Source organism: Apteryx mantelli, chromosome 7 (assembly GCF_036417845.1).
Source record: "Apteryx mantelli isolate bAptMan1 chromosome 7, bAptMan1.hap1, whole genome shotgun sequence".
In the NCBI taxonomy this organism is placed as follows: domain Eukaryota; kingdom Metazoa; phylum Chordata; class Aves; order Apterygiformes; family Apterygidae; genus Apteryx; species Apteryx mantelli.
In genome coordinates this window covers 3,021,707-3,041,276 of record NC_089984.1, presented here as the reverse complement: position 1 = coordinate 3,041,276, position 19,570 = coordinate 3,021,707, and the positions used below count along the sequence as shown (strand labels likewise).

Below are 19,570 nucleotides of genomic sequence, written 5' to 3'. Positions count from 1 at the left end.
TTGGCTTAATCATCACTGTTCTCAAACGAGGAGGGTCACTGGAATTGGTGTGGTAATTTGCTTTACTTTTAATAGGCTTTCAATGTGTTTAATAACTATAGAAAAAAAGTCTGTAATAAGCACTCTAGATAAAGAAACACCTAAAAATAGGCTAGGTAAGTCAGACAGTCTTCAGGTCATGCACAGCCTACTCTGATCTTTCCCGATGCTCCTCCTTAGTCCATCCTCTGCTCCGAGATGTGTAGTCCCATCCTTTCCTTTCTGCCTGCTTTCTGGTGCTCATCAGAGCCTTACATGAACTAATCTAACTCCTTGATCTAGCAAAAACTACATATATATATATAGATATGTATGCATATACTTTCTCCCTATATTTTTTATATATGTGTGTATGAATAATATATATTTGGGGGAGGACTGGTGAGTCAGAACAACTCACTGAAGGGTTCAAGAAGCTGCAGTGGAAGGTAAGCAGAGGCTGGCAGTGGGAGATGGGGACAGGATGCCATTCACTGAATGACAGGTGAATTTCGCAGTCAAAAACGAAATGGAAAACACATCCTAACCAAAAAGTTGGCTAAGAAGAGCTGTATTGTGTCCTGTTACATGGTGTAAACAGCTCTCTCGTGGACAAGGGTAGTGGGTTGCACTAAGGAGAGAGATGTCCTGCATTTCTGCCAGAGCACTGATCATCCAAACCACGGCTGTCTCACACTTCTGTCAGCGTATCACACAATTTTACCAACACTGATCCTACCACTTCCACAACCTCAGTCACTAGTAGGATGCTTCTATTTCAGATAAGTGACATGATTTTAAAACACCACATTAATATCAACAGCTACACTCACTCAAAACTAATAACTACTTGTATTACCAGAAAGCACAAATATTTGTACTGTCTGACCTCAACTCCTAGGGTCTGATAAGTCATTAACAATTTGGCGTACATGTTTACAACAGACATTTTAGATATGTTAGGTAATGAGAATAAATCCAAAGTCTGGAAAAGCCCTACTAAGTTTGTTTGGAAATGGACCTACAAAATTCAGAATTTGTCATCATTCTATCAAAAAATAAATACATACACAGAAAGTGCTCAGCAAGAACTTGGGACCGGTGAAAACTCCAAGTTTTGCTTTCCTTATTCACATTTTAAAGAGTCCTTAAGGAAATATATTCCTCTTCTACTTGCATCTTCTCATCAGCTTGTATTATTTATAAAGCATGTGGGACATTTACACAGATGAAAAATAAAAATTAGGTCAAGCCTGAAACAAAAGCCGAGGCATTCATTTTTATTAGCAGATTATTATGCAAAACCGTAAATTTTAATTCCAAGTAAAGCAACTTAATGAAAACATTCTGAACACACAGATAAAAATTGCTGTAAATTGTTGCAACCTTTAATTGCTTCATTACTAAATGTCTTAATAAAAACAGAACTGATAAATATGTTTGCCAATCTCATTTGAAAATACACAAAAAAGGATTACTTAGTGAACATACGCAAACCAGTATAGACTTCTAGGATTATTCTAACAATGGCAGACAATATAGCAGCCTGTTATGTCTAAAATATTCATTAGATGATGAATATTTGTAAAATCTAGTCCTTTAATTTGCAAAGATTCTGCTTTTAAGACAGTTTATCCCTTTTTTGACAATAAATTTACATTACGAAACTCAGACACACATTTATTCATTTTCTTTTTACCTTCTGCATAACCACAGTAATCACTACCAAAATATACACAGCCCAAATAGAAATTAGTGCACTAAATTTAAAGTAGTCCTTCAAATTTAGATGTCCTAAAGATTATTTGATTGCTGCCACCTATTGTTGTTCTAAACACGTTGCAAGTAGCTAAACATTTCTCCCTTCTGCCTCAACACAACACTAGTACTAAACTTTAACTATTTAAAATGCTTAAAGAGTTGCTAACTCTTCAGATACCATGTGGTATATAAAGAAGAAGAGAATGTGAGGAAAAATGAAGACATTGCAAAAAGTTTTTTTTTGAAAAATTTTGTTTGATAATTCTACTGTAACTTCAAGTAAACACAGTACACATAAATTTATTAATGGAAACCATCCAAAACAAAGTCAGTAAAGGGTAACTTCATCAGATACCAGTATGAAACAGCCATAAGAATGCCTATATCACAGATCACCAATTCAACAAAAATTCCAGTTTAACAGATTTCAAACCTTATGACTTCCATCAGCATTACGATTTCATGTCTGCTACTGCTAAATATCCAACTGGTAAGTCCATTTGGGCATAACAGTTGCAGAAGAAATGAATATAACAGTTTCTGAAAAGATTGGCCATAGGCAACTCACTGCCTTTCCTACTCCCTTTCACGTAAAAGTTGATAAATGCTGGCTCATTCCAAAGAATACAAATAAACAGAACAAAAGAACATAAGCAAATGGAACAAAATATTTTATATATTAAATACATACATACATACAGATATATATATATATATATATATATATATATATGGTGTGTGCCTACACGCATATATCTCTCCATCGATCAAAGCAAGTTTTGGCTTTGCCCCCAAAGTGAAGTAACTCTGAAACAGCCATTTCTCACGCAGTCTATTTAAATGACAGTTCTAGACTGCCAAAGGCCATAGAACTCTGTCTCCTCCTAAGTACAGCTTCACAATTCAGCCTAAAGTCTCATCTAAAACATTAAAGACAGAAAAAGTCTGAAACTAATAAATCAACCCAATAAACTGAATAGAAAATTTGGGATGTAGGTGAGGATTTATCTCCCTCATTAGTTCATAATTTTAATTCTCTGAGCATCATGTAAATAAATGAAAAAAGAACTTGGGAGGGGAAAGGAGACCTCCCTCAAGTAGTCTGTGACTCCCCCTTTTGCTAGTCTTCACTCTTAAAGCCAAAACATAAACCAAGAACTAGTAAGTGTGAAGGTAAAATTTTTGACCGTTTCAAATTTATAAACCTGATCTCATTGACTTTTCAACAGGACATTAAACTTTTAAATATCTCTAAATAAAGATATAGGTAAACATTTACAAGTCTAAGACCAGATTTGTCACTGAACACAAAGGCACCTAAACTATGGTAACTTGTTGGCCAAGTCCTAGCCATTCACATAGTCCAGTGCAGTCGCACACATCGGTTTTGCAATGACGAGGAACTCACAACGTGCACATGTGTAGGATGCTTTTGCTGAAGCACCTAACTACAAATTTAGGAGCCTAATTTTCAGGACACATCTCTGAAAACATTAGCATAGGTGTCCAAACTAGTCTGGTATTAAATAAGCATGCAGCATGCTTAGCAGCTTATGGTGATCATTTATGGTACCACTGTTTAAAAATAAACTATTTAGGGAGTTAAATACTCTCACGCATGGGAGAAGTACAGACGTGACAGAATAACCTCCAGACCAAGGCAGCAAAAGGGTGAATTTTTGAAAGGGGTGAATCGTTTCACAGAATCACAGAATCACTGAGGTTGGAAGGGACCTCTGGAGATCATCTAGTCCAACCCCCCTGCTCAAGCAGGGTCACCTAGAGCATATTGCACAGGATTGCATCCAGGCGCATTTTGAATATCTCCAGAGAAGGAGACTCCACCACCTCTCGGGGCAACCTGTTCCAGTGCTCTGTCACCCTCACAGTGAAAAAGTTTTTCCTCATGTTAAGATGGAAGTGTCTGTGTTTCAGTTTGTGCCCATTGCCTCGCGTCCTGTCGCTCGGCACCACTGAAAAGAGTCTGGCCCCATCCTCTCGACACCCTCCCTTCAGATACTTGTACACATTGATAAGATCTCCTCTCAGCCTTCTCTTCTCCAAGCTAAACAGGCCCAGCTCTCGCAGCCTTTCCTCATAAGAGAGATGCTCCAGTCCCCTAATCATCTTTGTGGCCCTTCGCTGGACTTGCTCCAGTAGTGCCACATCCCTCTTGTACTGGGGAGCCCAGAACTGGACGCAGTACTCTAGATGTGGCCTCACCAGGGCTGAGTAGAGGGGGAGAATCACCTCCCTCGACCTGCTGGCAACACTCTTTCTGATGCAGCCCAGGATACCATTGGCCTTCTTGGCCACAAGGGCACATTGCTGCCTCATACTTAACTTGGTGTCCACCAGCACTCCCAGGTCCTTCTCAGCAGAGCTGCTTTCCAGCAGGTCAACCCCCAACCTGTACTGCTGCATGGGGTTATTCCTCCCCAGGTGCAGGACCCTGCACTTCCCTTTGTTGAATTTCATGAGGTTCCTCTCTGCCCACCTCTCCAGCCTGTCCAAGTCTCTTTGAATGGCAGCACAGCCCTCTGGCGTATCGGCCACTCCTCCCAGTTTTGTATCGTCAGCAAACTTGCTGAGGGTGCACTCTGTGCCTTCATCCAGGTCATTGATGAAGAAGTTGAACAAGACTGGACCCAGGACTGACCCCTGGGGGACACCGCTAGCTACAGGCCTCCAACTAGACTCTGTGCCACTGAGCACAACTCTCTGAGCTCTGCCATTCAGCCAGTTCTCAATCCACCTCACTGTCCACTCATCTAACCCACACTTCCTGAGCTTGTCTATGAGGATGCTATGGCAGACAGTGTCAAAAGCCTTGCTGAAGTCTAGGTAGACAACATCCACTGCTCTCCCCTCATCTACCCAGCCAGTCATTCCATCATAGAAGGCTATCAGATTGGTTAGGCATGATTTCCCCTTGGTGAAGCCATGCTGACTACTCCTGATCACCTTCTTTTCCTCCACATGCGTGGAGATGGCTTCCAGGATGAGCTGCTCCATCACCTTTCCAGGGATGGAGGTGAGGCTGACTGGCCTGTAGTTCCCTGGGTCCTCCTTCTTGCCCTTTTTAAAGACTGGGGTGACATTGGCTTTCTTCCAGTCCTCGGGCACCTCTCCTGTTCTCCATGACCTTTCAAAGATGATGGAGAGTGGCTTAGCAATAATGTCCGCCAGCTCCCTCAGCACTCGTGGGTGCATCCCATCAGGGCCCATGGATTTGTGGGTGTCAAGTTTGCTTAAATGATCTCTAACCCACTCCTCCTCCACCAAGGGAAAGTCTTCCTTCCTCCAGACTTTCTCTCTTGCCTCCAGGATCTGGGGTTCCTGAGGGCTGGCCTGAGCAGTAAAGACTGAAGCAAAGAAGGCATTCAGTAACTCTGCCTTCTCTGCATCCTTCGTCACCAGGGCACCCACCCCGTTCAGCAAAGGGCCCACATTTTCCCTAGTCTTCCTCTTGCTACTGATGTATTTGAAGAAGCCCTTTTTGCTGTCCTTGACATCTCTAGCCAGATTTAATTCCAAACGGGCCTTAGCCTTCCTCGTCGCATCCCTGCATATTCTGACAACATTCCTATATTCATCCCAAGTGGCCTGTCCCCCTTTCCACTTTCCACTTTCCACTTTCTGTAGACTTCCTTCTTCTGGTTGAGTTTTGCCAGGAGCTCCTTGCTCATCCATGCAGGTCTCCTACCTCCTTTGCTTGACTTCCTACTCATAGGGATGCACCGCTCTTGAGCCTGGAGGAAGTGATCACTTGGAGGAAGTTTATCACTTCTGATCAGTCATTTGAACATTCAACTCCAACCCAGGTCATTTCACACATTTATATCAAAGCCTAATTCTGATGCTTACTAATGGATCAAAGCCTCATCTACTCCACACAGCTGCTCCTATGCAGCATCACTTATTTTGCAGCCTTTATCTATACGTTAACGCTAACAAGCCTCCATCAAAATCCATCTAAAACTTCACTTGGCTTTGAACCGATAGATTCAATTATACCTAAGTGGCTAAAATGGGATCTGGCACAGGTCCTTTGTTCAGTCTCCAGTGTGGAGAAAAACTGAAGTGAAAAGGCATCTATTTGAGAGTAACCTCACACAGGAAAAGAGCAGTAAAGGATATGGAAGGCCTTTAAACAGGCTGCCTCTAGTTAGGAAGTTGTCAAAATAGAGATGGTATACTGAGGCATAGAAGGGTGTAAAGTAAAAGCTGTTTGCAGTCAAAAAGCAGGGCTTACAGGAGGGCTTACTGTTGGGGAAATGGCCAAAGCTCTTTGTGTTGACACAGCTCACCACTACTTCAGCAGTCACTGGGATATTATCATGAGGCCACCAAGGCACACCTTTCATTTGGCTTCAGTGTCTGTCTTCTATATAATAAAGGCCTTCAAGATCAGCAATTAAGGTGGATGCACTTCTAAATCCTCCCTTCACTTTAAGCCCCTTGCCTGCAGTCTCAGGACAGAGTTACACCTGATACTTGAGCTGACTTCACAGCCTGCTGTTTCCAGGAGAAAGTCCTCCCTTTCCTTTTACACCATCCTTTACTTCAGCTGTGGCATGAGCACAGCAGCACAGCAAAGTGGTTTCTCCAATCCTGAGGGACAGCAAGGGGGAAGTATGCAACCAGGAGCAGGGATCTCCCCTTTTAGCAGCAGCTGGAATTACCAGTTGGTACGTTAGAAATGTACAAATGTGTTTCCCAGTAGAAATCATCAAATTCTGTCTCTTTGTTTGGCCCATCAGAGCACAGAGATAACTGACTCGCTTTAAGTGCAAGGAGGCAGCCTCAGCACATCCATGGGCTAGCAACACCAGCCATTAGGTAGTCACACAGCAAGTCAGATCAGCTTGCAGAACCAAGCGAAAACCAACATATTCATTTACACTATCAGAGTCAGTTTTGAGTCAGAACAGGGATCTGATCTGAATCACAGCGTGGCTACCCATCTTACTAGTGCTGACAGAAGGGCAACAGTAGGACACTGTCAGTGTGGAGAGGAAAGGGCTATCACTTTCAGGAGCTATCCATATTTAAGCAGGCTTAACCTCATCATGAAGTTGCATCTTAAATCTCAAGAGGTGGATCCAAGAAATGCCCATTCTGTGTCATCAAAATTCAGTTCTTCAATATACAACCAATACAAGGCTGAGAATTAGAGACAGAGTGAGGTATCCGGGCCCTTTGTAAGTCTAAAAGAATCGGAAATCTACCCTTCATTTAGGCTTTGAAAAATCTCCCTTATGTTCTCCCCTTCCACCTCTTAGCCTAAAGAAACAGCAATAAGGAAGAGAAGAGCTCCACTGTTAGGGAACTTCATGGCACAGGGAGTCAACCCTGTTGTTTCAGATGAAGAATTAACAATGGGTTTGAAGTCTGTATTAGGCAAAGAAACTAGTCTCCCACAGAATTAAGGTAGAGAGAGGGAGAGAGATGGGAAGAAGAAGACGACAAAATTCCTTTCTGGGTTCCCTCAGATAGAAGTCAATCCTGCAGTTATAAAGAAGATCAAGAAAAAGATTGTGAGGAATGCATCCAACAGTTCCAGCACTTTAGGAGCAAGTGAAATGAACTGTTTACTTTAAGTATATCTTCTGAAAGGGACCTGCCCACATTTTGTACATGAAAGGGTTTCATTATCACAGGAGAAACAATTTGCCATGAAAACCTTTTTAAGAGGAGGCAGAAATGCACAGCTGGTACACAATTAGAGGTCTTCTGCTTCCAAGGGTTTCTGATATGTTTAGCAAAGTTTTATTTTTATTTTTATTACTTTAAAATATTTTTAAAGCATTCTCAACCAAGATAAGAGCCCCAAAACACCCAGGAAGTCATATGAGGTACATATGTCACCATCCACTAGTCATCATCCACTACCCCATGTACTGAAATGTCATGGGAATTAAATGTGTATTAAATTGAATTTATTTCAAAATTTTCATGTTTTACATACTCATGTAAATCAGAACTTCTTTTGAGGAAGCCAAGAAATATGTAAGTGTTCCACTGAATCAGTCTATCTGCTCTCACATGTTTCACTTGCTGCTTTAATAAAGTGAAGAATTTATTCAATCCCTGAACACATCCTTCTAGACACTAGTCTCAGAAGGTAACATGGTGTGAGTAAGCTCCCAGATAGCAAGTATGTAATTATACAGGAGTTAAATATTTTTACCTTACTGTATTATTTTTAGGTTGGTCTGAACAAGTTTTCAGGTTTGGTGATGAACATCAAGAAGGTAAAGGTATTTATCACATTCAAACTGAACAAGAAGTGGAAAAAACTTTCATTAGAACAGTTCTGCTTCACAAAGGAACTTGAACTTCTGCAGGACTATGAAGTTAAGCATGTGCTTTTCCTAACTGAGACACTATGTGATATTTCTTTAGGGAAGAAGTATTGAAAGAAAACAGCTTTCCTTTGAAAAAAGGATGTACAACATTTCCCACACTACTCAAGTGCATGTGCCTGGCTTGGCCTCCCTGATCTCCTTTCACAACTAATGGAGAAAAGACAGGTTATTGCAACTCAGGAAATAAAAAAGAAAGAAAAAGAAAAAAACAACAGAATTAAAGACATCAATTCTGCTTCAGGAAGGCCTTGATATGCAGACTGGTGGAACCTAGGGGAATATTTTGAGAAAACGTTACTACACACTTACTCTGTTTTCTTCCAAAGACATTTACCGTTGACCACCATCAGAAAGGATGCTGGACAGGATGGGCCGCTGGTCAGACCCACTACCACTGTCATTTATCCCATTAATCGCACTAGTAAAGAATCAAACTGCCACCTAGTTATGCCTGTCCCAAAGCACTTGTACAGCCTGGGCTATTGAGGTTTCATATCTGCTATGAACTGTGAACTCCAGGCACTTAATACTCTATGTTAATGTCATAATATGCCTACCAAAAATAGGGATCATGTCTCTCCTTGGGGACAGGGGCATGCTCTAACACTCATCTTTTCATCTGTTATACATCACTCTCCTCTTACTTTCTAAAGCTTGTGAAGCCATGCTTCAGTTAGCAACCAGTCAGGCAATTCTTTTAACATTGGTTTATTATATCTTTATATGGCAGAATAATGCACATGCGGCCACTGAAACCCAAATACTAGGGAAATATATAATTATAAAAATGATGTCTATACATTTACCCTGCTCATATGATTCAGAGTATGAAGCAAAAGAGCACACTCATCTACCCAAGAAAATTTAGTGGGGATACCATTACTTAACTATGGTAAAAGAAAGGATAAATGATAGTGTATACAAAACAATAAAAAGCAGAGAAGTCCTGTTCTTATGGGATAATTATCTCTTTAGATAATAAAGCTTAAAATAAGAGACTCTAATAAAAATGTTCCTCTTCCTTATCATGATCAGATATCAATTTTCCCTTTGCTACCCTAAGATGCTGTCCTGGAGCTCAAAGACCTGTTGCCATCTATCTTTCTCCTTTTTTCCCTACTTTCTTCTCTTCTTTTCTCTCATACAGCTTCTGATTACTGTGAAACACCTTCAGATAGGCCCTGGAGGCTCACTCTAACTGCCCTCTCCTACTGCTCCGATGTCTTTTAACAGACAGACAGTATCCAAAGCAGACTCACATATTTAAACACAGTAAAATCCAAGATACAGTAGAGAATAATGAGCAAAGTATTACAGTCAGCTCTTCATCTTTAGAGCACTGGTAGAGCTGCTTTAGCCCAGAGAGTGGAAAAAACACAAATACATTAAAGTGTCTACTTCAGGAGCTGGTAGCGAGGAGGTAATAAGCCCTGTCAAACCAAAACTGACTCATATAGAGCCACGCGGGTGCCCTTGCACTGCTGCCAGCACGGTGAGTTCAAAGAGAGGTTATTAGCCAGATGCAGTATGTCCTTGTACAGTGCTGTACCTGAGGCGATACATCCAGAGTCCAGTGTACTTCATACGTTTCTGCCAGAGTCAGCGCAGGTCTGGCTGGGTCTGCTGCCTTCTCCTCAGCATCAGCCCTCAGAGTCATCTCCTGTAGACCCGCATCAAGACCTTTGCCTTGTCAATCCTCACAGTCCCCCTTCTGCAAGGATTCCTTAAGTTAGATCAAGTCTCATGGCAAATACATCAAATTTGCTCACAAGCATGGCTGTACCTCAGCTAACAAGCCCTCCCAGCAACCACAATGCTGGGAGCACACTGTAGATGGACACTGACTTTGCACAGAGCTTACTTGAGCAAGATCAGCTTCACAAAGCATGCAAATGTTCAGCGCAAAGCTGGCCCTGGAAGCAACACCCAAGATGCTGCACCTAAGCCAGTAAACTTGTCCAGACCTGAACTTGCGCTTCTTTTCTCAGCACGGAACTGCTCTTTCTAAGACTCCACGGCACTGTTAACACGTTTACCCAGAGAAAACACCAAAGGATAACTGAGATCTAATTGTGTTTGGGGAATACAACCCCCAGGGGGCAGCCAGAAACAGCAAACAAGCTACTGCTTGCTGCAAAGCTGGAGGGTCTGAGCAGTTTTCATCTTACAAACTTGAGACCAAAAAATTCTGCTCTGGCTCTTTTCCTCCCCTCTACTTCATATGATTTTAGTCTCATGAAATATCCTAGTTATTTTTGTTTTCCACACTACAGATGTTATTCAAGTCTTACCCCCTGGGTTATTCCTTTTGCAAATAAACTGACGATAACACTGAAAATCAGCAAGAGATCTTGAGAAAGAGATAGCAACAAGAAAACCACCACCTGGCGACCAGCTGAGGATCTCCATGGATTCAATAAATACCAAAACTAACGTAGCTATTTTCAAGTTACAGTAAGACTAGTTCTGTTTCTGAGGCACACAGAAAAGACCAGATGTAAAACTGTCTCATGGAAAAAAAACTCTTTAGAGATTTTTGCTGTCAAGGTATTACTGCTCATGCACAACATACACAATCTTGAAATTGCCTGTCTCCTATTGTTTTCAGCTTCTTTCTGTTCTGGGGGAAAGTAACTGACAGCTCAGACTGTTGAGTGATTTTTTGTCATATCAGATGCTAAATTGTCATTTTAGGTTAAATACCTGCAGCTCTGAGATATGAACTTACTGTTTACAATGTCACCTTGTAGTTGAAGAATTTGCGGAACAGGCATTGTGAGAATAACTATATCAAACTGTTCTGGCGATCCCATTTTCCTGGAGACTTCCCATTTCCCATCTCGAAGAGAGATTTGAGTTATGTGATGTTCATAGAAGACATCCGCACCTGCTTCAAAAAAGGAAATGTTAAACACGTGTAATAGTAAATTTGACAGAAAAAACGCACAGAAGTTTCCCAGCTGAATCAATTTAACAGCCAGCATATGACATTAAAAGAACAGATCCTTATCAGCTGAAATATTCTCATCCCTTCCTTGTGCTAGGACTGGTATTCATCTGACTCCTCGCTGACATGATTCAGCTCAATAAACTGGTGGAAAACTATGAACTGCTTTCTTTGTCAGATTAGTTTTCTGCAGATTTAGTGAGCTGAACCAATGCAGAATGAAATCAGATGAGCACAGGAGGTGGCAAAGGGTAAGTGATCAGAGCACACATCCAGGAGTCGAAAAAGAGTGGTTAGAGAAGTTGCCCATTTTAGCATATTTTACATATCAGAAGATAGGAACACATATAATTATTTGTATTAGGTCTAAAAAATAACTAATTAAAAAAAAAAACAGTCACATGAAAAGTGTAAAGCTTGACAGTCCATAAAGCTAACATTATTTTTCAAACCAGAGTTGAACTAGTCACTAAACACTATAACATAGTTCTGCCATGTTACACCAAATGCAGAAGTTACACAGTTTAAACTAGCATATGATCTTCTTAGTCTCTTCTAAGGAACTTCTAAAGAACTTTCAACACAGCAGATTTATATCCTGTATAAGCATTCATTTCTACTGAACACAGGATGTAGCTCATCAACAATGTTCCCAGCTACTCAGTTAAACAGCGTTGTTAAATTAACTATACACTTATGAGAAAAATCAAAACACTCACTTTATTTAAGTTTTACACAACTCAAATTTCTTCTTAATCATCTATGCAAACACAGTATAGTCCCATTGCCACTGAATTATGACTGTCCTAGTTGTGTTAGATCTGACTTTCACACACTAACACGAACAGTGTAAATGTAAGCTTGGTCCTTGATCCTACAGACCTTAGACTTGTACCTACATTTTTATACGCCAGCAGTGCAGCTGAAGTCAGTGAGGTGCTTGCAGGACTTGGAAACTTACAGAGCTTACAGACACGTTTATCCATTTAGGCAACGTCAAGGCATACATAAACAAAGAACCTGAACATCCTAATTGGAAATTTAAATTTGAAAAGCAGCTCAAGAATGCCGTCAAAAACACAATTAAAAACTTTCATTTCATACAATGGCATCTAAAAATTACCTGACTGTTTTAAATAATACTCGACAACTGAGGAGGTGCCCTGGGGTGCCATGTAATTGTGAGAGCCTTCTTTCACTACCATTCCTTCAATGGGTGCAGTCAGTGGTTCCAAGATGCCATGGGACAGAAGTTCCTCATAGAAGCTTAAAACAACACAGATAAGAAAATACACTGCACGAAAATGCACAGCAGCTGTCATCATTTTTTGTAACTGAAGCCAAGACCGGCATAACTTCTGAGTTTACAGAACAGTTTTTACCTGCCTCATACAACCTGTGTTTCAACCCAAACTATGCAAGAACACTAACCATAGCTATAAAAAGACAAACTATCTTGCTACTTTACGGGGCCTGGCTTTTTATAAGAAATCAACCCTACCTACATCCTCCTGCAATACAAATCTGTTAGAAAGCAGTTTGACTCGAAAGTTTCCCTTCAGCCAGAAATTTGAAAGAGTTAACTGTGGAAGGAGTATGAAGGAAAGTTATTTAAAATTTTGAATATTTGTACAAACTGACTCTCCACTCCTGTACTGAAGAAGTGCAGGAAAGTTCCAGGAGCTGGATGTGGGGTCTGAAACACAACTTTCACACAACTTGGTATTAGTACGAACACCTTGCATCATTTATAACTTACCATCATTACATCACCACCCCCTTCCTAAGTCTACTGTAAATTGTCCCATGCAATGAGCAAGTTCAAACAAGCCTCTGATCATAACAAACATGATTTTCCTCCATCTCTGCAGTCAAGTGACAGCTCTTCCAAAGGTAGAGATTTCATAGCCCCACAAAGCAAGAAACTAAATTAAAAGAATTCTTGCTTTTTCTTTCATACCTAGCTTTTCTCTGCCATCTACAGCCTTTACCACAATGTTTAAGCGACTCCAAGGTACGTTGGTTCTTGAAAGCAAAGATCTTCACAGATTGAAAAGATGGGCATTTGGCTGTATTCCTCTGCATTTCTTACAGTGGATGGATTTGTCAAAGATGATGTTTTCCAACATGCATGAAATGAATCAAACGGAGAGCCTGATATTTTTGGGAAGGCTGTTTCACAACTGAACCTGTCTGACCAAAAATGATCTCCCCGCCCACTGTCACCTGCTTTGTCCTTGACTTTCTCAACTGTGTTCCCTGCTGCCAAGGGCAGGGACAGAAAAAAGGTTATGTTCAGCCAGGAGCTTGATGTGCAGATATGAAGGAATCTCAAATGTGAGAACAAGAACAGCGAACGAAAGCAAACTGAGGGACAGCTGGGGGCAAAAATCATCCCACAATCAGTCAGTCAATCGGTGGCAGTCAGCCCCAGGAGGACAACAGACTCTGCAGCACTTCATCCAGGCTGCGCACTGCTGCAGGCATCCCGCCCAGACCTCGCTATGTTAAATAAGCAGAGCTCTCCACAGCCAGATACACATCTGGGAGAACAGGATAAAGCGAGGTCAGGGTGACAGAAGCAGGGTGCAGGCATTCATAGGCCAAATATCACCGTGGCAATGGAACTATGGGCGCCTGCAGGCGAACACCTTCCAGGTTTCCACAGACACGCGCTTGTGCCAAGGAGGCAACTCTTTAGATCTGAAGCAAGCTTTTATTTTACTCAGAGGAAGACGCCGAATCTTTCGGGGATGGGGCTACTCCGATACGCCAGGGGCGACAGGCCCCGCGCCCCTTCCCTCGGCGACGCCGCGGGGCCAGAAGCCCCCCTGAGGCGCGCGCTCCCCCAACGGCGCGGCGACTCGGCCGCGCGCCCAGCCACCCGCCAACCGCCACCCGTTACCAGCGCGCGCCCGCCCGCCCGGGCGGGGGGAGGGGCGCGGGGGCGCTGCGCTCACCTGCGGCGCGGGCCTGCGCGCCCCGTCTCCAGCGTAAGGTACTGCGCGCCCAGGTCGGCGGTGCAGGCGGCGTCCCGCGCGCTGCGGCTCGTGCTCATGCGGCCCCCTGCGCGACAGCCAGTCAGGCGGCGCCCCGTGACGTGACGCGCCGCCTAGCAGCGGGCGCGCGCCCGCGCGCGCCTCCCCCTCCCCCTCCCCCTCCCCCTCCCCCTGTCCGCCCGCCCCCCCGTCCCGTCGCGGCCCCACCTGCGCCGCGGGCCTTGTCCCACACCTCGAGGCGGCCCGGCGCCATCCCCCGCAGCCGCGCCGCGCAGGCACTGCCCGTCAGCCCCGCGCCCACCACCAGCACCCGCGCCATGGCCCGGCCGCCCCGCCCCGTCCCGCCCGGGGGCGGGCACCCTCGCGGGTCTGCCCCCTCGGGACACAGGCACGGACACACGCACACACTGTGTGCCCGCATTAAGACGTACGTGGTGTACCACAGCTATGTACCGTAGCTAAGACACGCTGCCATACACGAGCTCGCGTGTGCACCTACACTAAAACACATTCTCACGGCGTGTGCAGAGGCTGTCAAAGCCCCCTTCAAGGGGCACTTTTGGGCAGAGCCTTGAGCCCCCCCCCCGCGCTGAAGCACTGTCATTTCTGCCCCTCACCGAGCTCTCTCAAAGTCATCCTCCAGCTACGCGAGGGCTCGCCATTGGGAGGAGCGGCAAGAGGAGCACAGCAGCGTGAGAGGGCCCACGCACATCAGCGCACTGGGCCCGGACTAAAAGATTTGCTTGAAAGGTTTCCCGAGTCTGAGGAGAGCTCTTCAAAGGTGGCATGCAAATAAATTCACAGCACCGAGAGCTCCTGTCAGCTTCAGCTCCTTCTTCCTCTCGGAGTTTCCAAAAGGCGAGCCGTGAATATGTCTTCAGTCTGCGTGAGAGACTGGTCTGGCTATACGGTAAGCAGGTGACCCGTGGGTTCAAAATGAGACCCTCTGGAAACCAAGTATTCATGCAGCTGCCAGGATTATAATTCTGCCGTTAATGTAGCTCATTTCAGATGAAGTCCTCCACAAGGTGGGGCCAGCAGATTGCAAACTCCACCAGTCCTGCTGCACAGAGGAGGAGGAAACCTGCGAGAACTGGAAAGTCCCAGGCTGGCCTCCTTGTAAGGTATGTAAGGTAGGTAACAGGTAAGGTAGTACCACACATCTACACTTCGTCATACCTCTCCAATGGTAGCTTGGCTGTATGATTGCTTCCAAGTGGTTTATTTCAAGAAAGGGTTGGGTGCTTGTGTGTTAAAAAACAGATCATTCAATCAACATAATTTATGAAGAGACTTGATAGGTTTGTAATGATGTGGTGGATTTTCTTAGTTAAAAACAAGTATTTAAAAGTACCTAGGATAGTTCTATAGTATATTATAAGTATGGGTCCAGAAATAATTTTTTTAAATGATAGAAGTTGGGTTATGGCCATAAAAGTATAAAAGACACAAAGAAGATAATAGATGTAATACCTAACTATTGGACCAACTGATGCTGTGATGGCTAGAGAAAGACTTGAGGCAGAGGATGCTCTTAACCAGAATCACAAAATCACAGCCAAGCTCAGGCTTGGCAGTACCCTGGAGGTCTCCAGTCCAACCCCAGCTCGCAGCAGGGCCAACTTCATGGCCACAGCAGGTTGCTCAGGGCCATGTCCAGGTGAGTCTGGGCAATCTTGAGGATGGAGATCCCCCACCATTTGGGGCCCTGCCTCCCAGCAGCACTGCTCGTGTGGGGAAGGACTGTTCCCTTAGAGCTAGGCTGTATTTCCCTTGCTGCAAATTGTGCTGATGCCTCTGGTGCTTTCGCTGAGCAGAGTTTGGCTTCTTTGTCTTTGTAATACCCACTTCAGATAGTGAAAGTTGCAATTCAATCCCCCCTACACTTCACCTTTTCCAGGCTAAACAGGCCCAGCTCTCTCAGCCTTGTACACCCTGGGCTCCAGCCCCCTGACTGTCTTATTGACTCTTTGTTGGACTCCTTTCAGTCTATCATGATCTCTCTCCTACTGGGGTGGCCCAAGATTAGATCAAGTAGTGTAGATACAAGTGCCAAGGAGAATAATCACTTTTCTTGAGTTTCTGGAAGTGATTAATTCTCTTAGAGTCTATATTTGAATATGTTTGACTTGAACTAAAATTACAGAATTAAGATGTTTCCCCATGGTGCTTGGGAGACGAGAAAATTATTCATTAAAGGCATGGATATTAGTGAGGATTTGAATACAAAAGCTGACCTGCAGCTCTGTGCAGAAGCTCTGTGTTGAAAGAAAGAAGAGGGTACTGAGAAAGAATTGTGTGAGCTGGATCATAGGATCGTAGGAATGTAGGATTATTCAGGTAGGAAGGGACCTCAGGAGGTCTCTAGTCCAACCTCCTGCTCAAAGCAGGGTCAGCTCTGAGGTCAGATCAGGTTGCTCAGGGCTTTATCCAGCCTGGTGCTGAAAACCTGCAAGGACAGAGACTGCACAACCTCCCTGGGCAACCTGTCCCACTGCTTGTCTGTCCTCATGATGGAAAGGTTTTTATTTATATCCAGTCTGAATCTCTCCTGTTTCGAATAATGCCTGTTATCTCTCATCCTCCCACCATGCAGCACTGAGAAGAGCCTGTTTCCTTCTCCTGGATAGTGTCCTTGTAGATACTGGAGGGCTGCTCTGAGGTCCCTCTGAAGCCTCTTCTTCCCCAGACTGAACAAGTCCAGCTCCTTTAGCCTCTCTTCCTAGCCCAAGTGCTGCTCCAGCCCCCTCACCACTTTAGTGCCCTCCACTGAATTCGCTGTAGTTTGTCAATGTCTTTCCTGTATTGGAGGGCCCAAAACTGGACACTGTATCTAGATGTGGTCTCACGAGTGTTGCATGGAGGGGGATTAATCTCTTCCCTCAGTCTTCTGTCTGTGTTCCTATTAATACAGCCCAGGGTGCTGTGGGCCTCCTCTACTGCCAGAGGTCACTGCAGGCTCGGGTTCAGCTTGCCCACCAAGGCCCCAGGGCCTTTCCAGCAGAGCTGTTCCCCAGCCAGTCAGGCCCCAGTCTGCATTGCTGCAAGGGACTCTTCCTTCCCAGGGGCTGGACTTGGCATTTCTCCTTGCAGAATTGCACAAGGTTCCTGTCTGCCCATTCCTCCAGCCTGACTAGGTCCCTCTGGATAGCAGCCCTGCCCTCAAGTGTATCTGCTGGTAACCCTCCTCCCCCACCACCAGTTTGGTATCTTCTGCAAACCTGACAAGAGTGCAGTCCATCACCTCCTCTAGGTCATTGATAAAGATGTTAAACAGGACAGGTCCCAGCACAGACTCCTGTAGTACTCCACTTGTTACTGGCCTTCAGGCAGAGTATGATCCATTAACCACCCCCCTCTGAGCCTGACCATCCAACCTGGACAGAAATATTGCTGCAAGACTCATGGTTATTCTGGGTACCATTTGGAAAGATAATAAAGACCTCACTCAGGACCAATGCCACATTCATAAAGGAGGGACCCCAGAAACTGCACCAATCTGACTGCAGAACCAAATACTTTAAAAAAAAAAAGAGTGACACAAGCTTTCATAATCCAGGTGAGGAATGTAAGTGCCAGAGAGCTGATGAAGAAGAAGCTGGAAGTGGGCCTCAGTGAGATGGAAGTGGGCTTGGCAGCACAGTGCACAGAAAAAGGCCACGAGATCAGTGTGGAATATATGCCATGATACCAGCAGGTTCTTGGGATAAGGCCAAAGAAGCAAATGGTATGATATATGCCCTTTATTTGAGAGTGCAGCTGTAATGTATGGAGCTCTGCTTAGGGGTGGACAACGGGCTGACTGAGAGCTTATGGGTAAGGATTAAGGGGCAGACTAATATGGGTGACATTGTTGTGGGTGCTTGTTATAGGCCACCTGATCAGGAAGAAGTATATGAGGCCTTCTTCTAGCTAGAAGTAGTCTCATGTTCACAGGGCCTCGTCCTCATGGGGGACTTTAACCACCCCAGTATCTGCTGGAGAGCCAACACAGCAGGGCACAAGCAAGCCAGGAGATTCCTGGAGAACATCAATGACAGCTTCCTGAGACAGATGATAGGGGAGTCAGTGAGGAGAGGTGATGTGCTGGACCTTGTACTTACAAACAAGGAAGGGCTGGTTGGGGATGTGAAGGTTGGGAGCAACCTTGGCTGCAATGACCATGAGATGGTGGAGTTCAGGATCCAGAGAGAAGGGAGCAGGGCAAAAAGCAGGATCAAAATCCTGGACTTCAGGAGAGCAGGGTTCAGGGATCTGCTTGGAAGAATTCCATGGAATAGGGTCCTAGAGGGAAGGAGGGTCCAAGAAAGCTGGTTGATATTCAAGGATCACCTCCTCCAAGCTCAAGAACAGTCCATCCCAATGAGCAGGAAGTCGAGCAAAGGTGGCAGCAGACCTGCTTGGATTAACAAGGAGCTCCTGGCAAAACTCAAATATAAGAAGGAAGTATACAGCACTTAAGCAAACTGGACGTACACAACATAGAACCTGATGGGATGCACCCACAAGTGCTGAGGGAGCTGGCTGACATCATTGCTAGGCCACTCTCAATCATCTTTGAAAGGTCATGGTGATCAGGAGAGGTGCCTGAGGACCGGAAGAAAGCAAATGTCACTCTAATCTTCAAAAAGGGCAAGAAGGAGGGTCCATGGAACAACAGGCCAGTCAGCCTCACCTCCATCCCTGGAAAGGTGATGGAGCAGCTCATCCTGGATGCCATCTCTAAGCATGTGAAGGATAAGAAGGTGATCAGGAGTAGTCAGCATGGCTTCACCAAGGGGAAATCGTGCTTAACCAACCCGTTAGCCATCCACGATAGTATCACTGGCTTGGCAGAGGAGAGGAGAGCAATGGATGTTGTCTACCTTGACTTCAGCAAGGCTTTGGACACTGTCTGCCATAGCATCCTCATAAGCAAGCTGAAGTACAGGCTAGATGAGCAGACAGTGAGGTGGACTGAGAACTGGCTGAACTGCAGAGCACAGAGGGTTGTGATGAGTGGCGCAAAGCCTAGTTGGAGGCCTGTAGCTAGCGGTGTTCCCCGGGGGTCAACACTGGGTCCCATACTGGTCAACCTCTTCATCAGTGATCTGGATGAAGGGACAGAGTGCACCCTCAGTAAGTGTGCTGATGATGCAAAACTGGGAGCAGTGACTGATGCACCAGAGGGCTGTGCTGCCATTCAGAGGGACCTTGACAAGCTGGAGAGGTGGGCAGAGAGGAACCTCATGAAGTTCAACAAGGGGAAGTGCAGAGTTCTGCACCTGGGGAGGAATAACCCCATGCACCAGTACAGGTTGGGGGTTGACCTGCTGGAAAGCAGCTCTGCGGAGAAGGACCTGGGAGAGCTGGTGGACAACAAGTTGACCATGAAGCAGCAACGTGCCCTTGTGGCCAAGAAGGCCAGTGGTATCCTGGGTGTCGTGAGGAAGAACATTGCCAGCGGGTCGAGGGAGGTGATCCTTCCCCTCTAC

At 44.8% G+C, this 19,570-nt stretch overlaps 1 protein-coding gene across 3 annotated transcripts in view; it reads right to left on the bottom strand.

The window, feature by feature from the left end:
- The window catches only part of RNLS (renalase, FAD dependent amine oxidase), a 95,927-nt gene extending 81,506 nt beyond the window's left edge, over window positions 1–14,421 (bottom strand). For 2 of the 3 annotated variants that reach the window (XM_067299485.1, XM_067299487.1), the window contains exons 1-4: window positions 14,304–14,421; window positions 14,058–14,163; window positions 12,221–12,363; window positions 10,879–11,040 (exon numbers count right to left, since the gene is read on the bottom strand). In XM_067299485.1, coding sequence (XP_067155586.1) covers window positions 10,879–11,040; window positions 12,221–12,363; window positions 14,058–14,163; window positions 14,304–14,415 — 523 coding nt within the window. In that variant the 5' untranslated portion in view covers window positions 14,416–14,421. The remainder of the gene's footprint in view (window positions 1–10,878; window positions 11,041–12,220; window positions 12,364–14,057; window positions 14,164–14,303) is intronic. The other variant, XM_067299486.1, reaches the window with a different exon arrangement.
- Between the last annotated feature and the right edge of the window lie 5,149 nt (window positions 14,422–19,570).